The sequence below is a fragment of the Trachemys scripta genome, chromosome 4 (assembly GCF_013100865.1).
Source record: "Trachemys scripta elegans isolate TJP31775 chromosome 4, CAS_Tse_1.0, whole genome shotgun sequence".
Taxonomy (NCBI): domain Eukaryota; kingdom Metazoa; phylum Chordata; order Testudines; family Emydidae; genus Trachemys; species Trachemys scripta.
Window position 1 is genome coordinate 45,760,593 of NC_048301.1, and position 6,129 is coordinate 45,766,721.

The 6,129-nt window shown below is 44.1% G+C and overlaps 1 protein-coding gene across 1 annotated transcript in view; it reads right to left on the reverse strand.

The window, feature by feature from the left end:
- BRMS1L (BRMS1 like transcriptional repressor) overlaps positions 1-6,129 on the reverse strand; it is a 43,045-nt gene extending 36,916 nt beyond the window's left edge. The window contains exon 1 of the mRNA XM_034769242.1: positions 5,903-6,129. Coding sequence (XP_034625133.1) covers positions 5,903-6,038 — 136 coding nt within the window. The 5' untranslated portion in view covers positions 6,039-6,129. The remainder of the gene's footprint in view (positions 1-5,902) is intronic.

The following is a 6,129-nucleotide window of genomic DNA, read 5'->3' on the forward strand; positions in this document are numbered from 1 at the left end:
AAAAAAAAAAAAAAAAAAAAAAAAAAAAAAAAAAAAAAACCACACAGTTTCACAACCCTCACCACAATGCTCTGGTAGAATGTCATCAATTCCTGCAGCAGCTTTCCTGCATTAGTTCTTTCCAACTGAAACATTTGGTTTATCCTCCAGGCTTCCTGCAGGTTTGGACATAGAAAAGTCAGGTACATTTTATTCACCTGATCACTGTACAGATGATAAAGAAGTTCGGCATCATAGTTTCTTTCTTTGTTTTTGACTATCTGAAAGTTTAGCTTCAGTTTGAACTGATCAAGAGCCCTGTTCACATAGGGACTAATGGAAAGCCATCTTGTGCCAGAAAGCTTCATCAAACTGTGTTGCTAAGCAGGATGGCTGTTTCATTGCCTGAAAGAGCTCCAGCTGCTACACAATGAATCCTCCATATGAGTTTCAATAGCCTTGTGGTCACGAACCCATCATCAATACAGTGGAATCTGTGTCCAATAAGATGGGGTGCAATCTCATAGACAGTCATATATGGAATTGTGGGTTCTTCTGTTACCACAGAAGGTACTCAATATTGTTTGATGCAAATTAGCTCTACTTCCTCATAAGGCTGCTACAAACTTAACTTCAATGTAAATGTAACAGGGAAGACGAATGAGGAGATTCTTAGCCAGGTGCTCACGACTGTGAATACCAACCTCAGGGCAGACTGTTACAAACCAGGTTACTCCCAGTCCCAAAGGACCAGTCACATACACGAGGTCACTGCACCTTAGACCTCACACCAAAGATGCTTGTAGCCAATCCTATAACAAACTAAAGATTTATTAACTAAGAAAAAGAAATAAGTTATTTACAAGGTTAATGCAGGTAAACATACACACACAAATTAGTTACAATCTTAGGTTCCAAAAGGTAATAGAAGCTGATGCACCACGCAAGCTTTCTACATCCTTTATAGCTAATCCAAGCTAAGCAGCATGGGGATTTCATGCTTATTCTTAGAAATATTGCCCTCTCCAAATGCCAAGCAGCACAGTGATACAGTTCCTTCTGATCATGAATTTTTATTCCCTTCTCCCAGAGTTCAAACTCGTGGGACAAGTGTTTGCACCCATCTCCTCTTCATGGGTGTGGGGAGAGGAGGGAAAAGGCAATCAGTCAACAAAGTCTTTGTTTTTTGATGTTTCACAATGGTTCATTTGGCTGCAATGGGGATTCTTGTGTACAAAACAAGTAATTTACATTAATTAATGCTTCTTTCCTGTTTGGTGAGTTACACAGTTAGAGGTTTATAATGCAAACATTCAATATAACTTTATACCACAAGATACAGCTGTTATAAGTGAGATCAATACACGCAGCATCCTACAAACATTTCATCAAGTCTAAACACATTCTTATAAACATAAGTTCTATTTTAACAATACTAACATATAGGTGAGCCAGAATGGCTTCCAGATATGCATTTGTCAGTGTTTAGGGAGGCCTAGGCATGAGCAGGCATCTGGTCTGCCAACATCACAATGGTACAGTTTACATTTGATGTAAACAGTTGGGTTGTCCACATGCTGTTGGCACCTCAAACTATGCTGTCTCACCAGCTCTCCCACTGGCTCATACAGTTGAGCAGCATGGTGGAATGATTGAACATTGGTACTCCACAAGTGAGGAGAGCTTTGGTGGTGAACAAGAGCAGGCCACAGTGAACTTTTGGGCTCCTTCTGAACGGAAGGACGTCAGCCATTTCAGAGAGTTTCCATTCACCCCAGCAGCTTATGAGCGGTTGGCAGGGAGTTCTGTATCAGACTCCACAGTTCGCATACACACACAAATTCAGAGAACAAGAGTAATATTAGATCAGAAAGGGCCCTGGAATTTTTAGATATAAAATTACAATTTGAAATTAAGTTATGTTTAACACAGAAGAGGACTTCTGTTGATTAAAATATTATTTTACTGTTAACAGGCAAGAAGCAACAATAGGATGGGACAAATTATTCATTATTGAATGAAGACTAGATGCAACAAGTAAACAAGTAAGGGGAAGAGGCAATGAGGACAATAGTAATAAGATCAAAAAGTTACATGGACTGAAAATATGCACAACTTACTGGCTCCAAGTAATTTAGTTGTTTTTTAAAATATCCTATCAAGCCATAACCCATTGCTTGGCGTGAACATTTGCAACAGTCATAGCCTGTTATTGGCTTGCATTGCAGACAGCATAAATATGAGGAGGAAAAAACCCTCCTACTCTTACCTTTAGCTCCCTTATATAATTACCCCAACAATTTACTCCTCAGGATGTCTGCCTGGCATAAGGCAGGAAGGCAAACAGGGTCCTAAAGTTTCTTCCACTTTGTTCCACGGTTCAGGAGAGTCTCAGCTAGGTTTCAGACATGTTTCAGTAAGTAATTTTTGTAACTAATGCTTTGTTTCCAAATAATTAGTATTTGTTTACTTCATAAACAAATATCATGGGATTTTAAATCAAGATAAGCAACCTCAACCCCAATCCTCCTTAAGAATCAGTGGTCCTCTGGACCCTTTCCCCCCTGCATAACATACCGGGTAGTGTGAATGTGTACTCTTAGCCTCTGCTACAATGTGGAATGCACCACCTCGAAGTGTGGGAGAATAATGCCCTCTTCCAGCTGCAGTTAACACCACCATAGACCCTCCATTTCTACATCTGTGTACATACATACACAAGCCAGAATGACCTTCCAACTAGCAGAAGGAAGTGTTTCGTGTATACATAACACATATGGAATGGCACACCCTCATGATCAACTGGATTTATCATGCACCTCTGACTGCCTCACCTGCACTCTGCCCACTAATCCATCTCCACTAGGATTATTTGTAACATTTCCAACCTCCAAATAGCTTTAAAGTATCTTTAAAAATACTGCCAGTAGTTTACTATATTCCCTATCTCCCAAAATTTGGTATTTCTTCCCTAAGGTTACCCAAACTTGAGAAGCATGATGGGTAATAGTCCTGGAAAAGTAACAGGCTTAAGGTCAGATACCTCACTGCCCTTCAGGTGAGGATTTATAGAGACAGAGATATCACTTCCCAAAAGATCACTCATTTCTAGACCTGGGATGCCTCAAGGTATTAAAAATCACAACTTTATGTATGGGAGAATTGGTTTAGGTAATCTTGGTATGTTTCTAAAATGTATTACAATTTCTTCTCCCTCTAAAGCCTGAAGGATGGGACTTGTGGTAATTAGGGCAGCCTGTCTTAAAGGTAAAGATAGTAAAAATAATATTTAAAGTAAATTTCTGAATTAGCTCTCCTATAAGATGTGGCCAATACAGATATACCAAAGGTGTCCTACAAAATGTCCGAGTTCTCATCTGAGATGAGGAGCATAACTTGTGGCTTTGACATTCATCACTAATATGTAGGGCCCTACCAAATTCACAGCCATGAAAAACACATCACAGACCAGGAGATCTGGTTCCCCCTCCCACCTCCCCCGCTGTGAAATCTGGTCTTGTGTGCTTTTACCCTATACAATACAGATTTCATGGGGGGAGATCAGCGTTTCTCAAATTGGAGTGCCTGACCCAAAAAGGAGTTGCAGGGGGAGGTCACAAGGTTATTTTAAGGGAATCACAGTATTGCTACCCTTACTTTTGTGCTGCTTTCAGAGCTGGGCCGCCAGAGAGTGACAGCTGTTGGCTGGGTGCCCAACTCTGAATGTAATGCCGCACCTACAGCAGCACAGAAGGAAAGGTGGCAATACCATACTTTGCCACCCTTACTTCTGTGCTGCTGTCTTCAGAGGTGGGCAGGCTGAGTGTGGTGGCTAAGTAAGGGCCCCGCTCAGCAGGTAACAGCGCAGAAGTAAGGGTGGCAATACCATACCATGCCATTGCCATCCTTACTTCTGCGCTGCTGCTGGTGGCAACTTTGTCTTCAGAGCTGGGCTCCCTGCCAGCAGCTGCTGCTCTCCAGCAGCACAGCTCTGGAGGCAGCGCCATTGCCAGTAGCAGTGCAGAAGTAAGGGAAGCAGTACTGCAACCTCCCCTACAATAATCTTGTGATGCCCCTCACAACTCCTTTTTGGGTCTGGATCCCTAAAATTACACTGTGCAATTTCAGATTTAAATAGCTGAAATCATGAAAGTTACAGTTTTTAAAATCCTATGACCGTGAAATTGACCAAAATGGACCACGAATTTGGTAGGGCCCTACTAATATGGCATTTCTAAACTCGGGGAGTCTTGGTGCTCAAGTGCAGATTGTATTGATTGGTTAACTATATCTAAAACTTCTAGACAACACCTGTTGATAAAATAAACCAACAGGAGTTAAATAAGTTAAAGGTAAGCTCACCAATTATTTTCAATACTCATCAAAACTTCATTCCATCCAAAGCTTCTTCCCTTGATTTAAAGCAGAATAATTTGCTATCCACCTCAACCTCACTTTTTGCTGGTTTGAAGCAATATAGTAATTTCAACTGAGTTCACAGCCACATTAATATTGACACTAAGGTAATTTCTTTTATTGGACCAACTTGGTGGAAGGTATATAGTACGCATTAACCCTTATGCTTAACAGCAGGGGTCTCCAAGTCCCAGCCCACGGGCTATCTGCGGCCCGAGAACCTCCCCACTGCAGCCCTTGGAGGAGAGATGCATGCAGCCATGATTTCTAAGACATTCAAAATAAAAAGTACAATATAAACGTTTTCTTTTCTGAACACCATCTTCAGTGACATTATTGGCCCGCTGAGAGGATTTGAGGACTGGCACTAAAGTAAATTGAGTTTGAGACCCCTGCTTAATAGTCTGTGCCAACCTGTATTTAGCTCAGACACTCTGATGTCCTTCCCCTAACCTGAAGAAGAGATCTGTGTTACTGGAAAGACTGTACTGTCCACCAACAGAAGTTGGTCCACTAAAAGACATTACCTCACCTACCTTGTGCATCTCATATCCTGGGACCAACAACACTACCAACAGGTAATTTCTTGTAAGTGATATGTGGTATTTTAAAAATTATATTTATTCATTGGAAAGTCTTTTCTATAGAACTTTTGATAAGAAATTTTCTGCAGTTTCTTTAAACATCCATAGTTTATTTAAAAAAAAAAAGCCTTATTTGAGATGCATAATCTTGTCTTGTAGAAGTTAGCAACTGAACTCCTGGCAAGGGACAAGATGCTACAATGCTGTGTATGGGGAGGAAAAAAAATAGTAACAACTCAAGAAAGACAGATAAGGAGAAGATGCCATGCAGGAAGGGAGCAGGATAAAATCTTCCATGTAGGGGAAGGTGAGAAAGGATGGGCCCCCCAGGTCAGAAAAGGAGAAACTACCAGATAGGCGAAGGGGGCTGTGGCCCCCACATCAGGTAATAGGGCAAGAAGAAACTGACATGCAGAGGGAGCGTGGTGGCACAGGCTGTGGTCCCATGGGGTAAAGCAAAAAGCTGCCATGAACAAGGAGGGGATGAGACATATCCCCTTGGAAAGAGGAGGCTCAGAAGGTGCCAGGCAAGGGAGGAGGGGCCGTGTCCACAAGCTGCCGTGCAGAGGGGGCAGGCCGTACCCCCGTAAAGGGGGGTTCACAAGTTGCCCAGCAGGGAAGAGTGTGGGCTGTCACCCCCACCCCACCAAGAAGAAGGGGATTCAGAAGCTGCGGTACAGGGGAGAAAGGGGCAGATGCTGCCGTGCCGGGGGAAGGGAGCGAGCTGAAGGGGGTGGTGGTCAGAGGTGGAGGGGCGGGGTCAGATGCTGCCGGGGGGGGGCGGGGGCTGGGGCGGACTGCGGCCCCCACAGCAGGGGAAGGCGTTAACGGTCCCCGCAGTGTAATTGAGCGAGCGGCCGCCCTTCCCCGGCATTTGCAAACGGCCCCTGGTGCCCCCGCCCACGAACCCGCTCCCCGGTTACCTGAGCTGTCCCCCTCCTCGGACACGGACGAGCTCTCAGTCTCCTCCTCCTCCGAGGAGCTTCCCTCGTTCTCCCCGTAATCCACCTCCATCTCATCGTGGTTGTTCTCCTTCTTCTCCCGGGAATGGACCGGCATCCTCCCCGGAGATACCGCCGAGCCACGGGACCGCCCTTCCCTCCTCCTCCGCCGCCACCGGCTGCTCCTCCTCCTGCCCGCCCCTCAATAA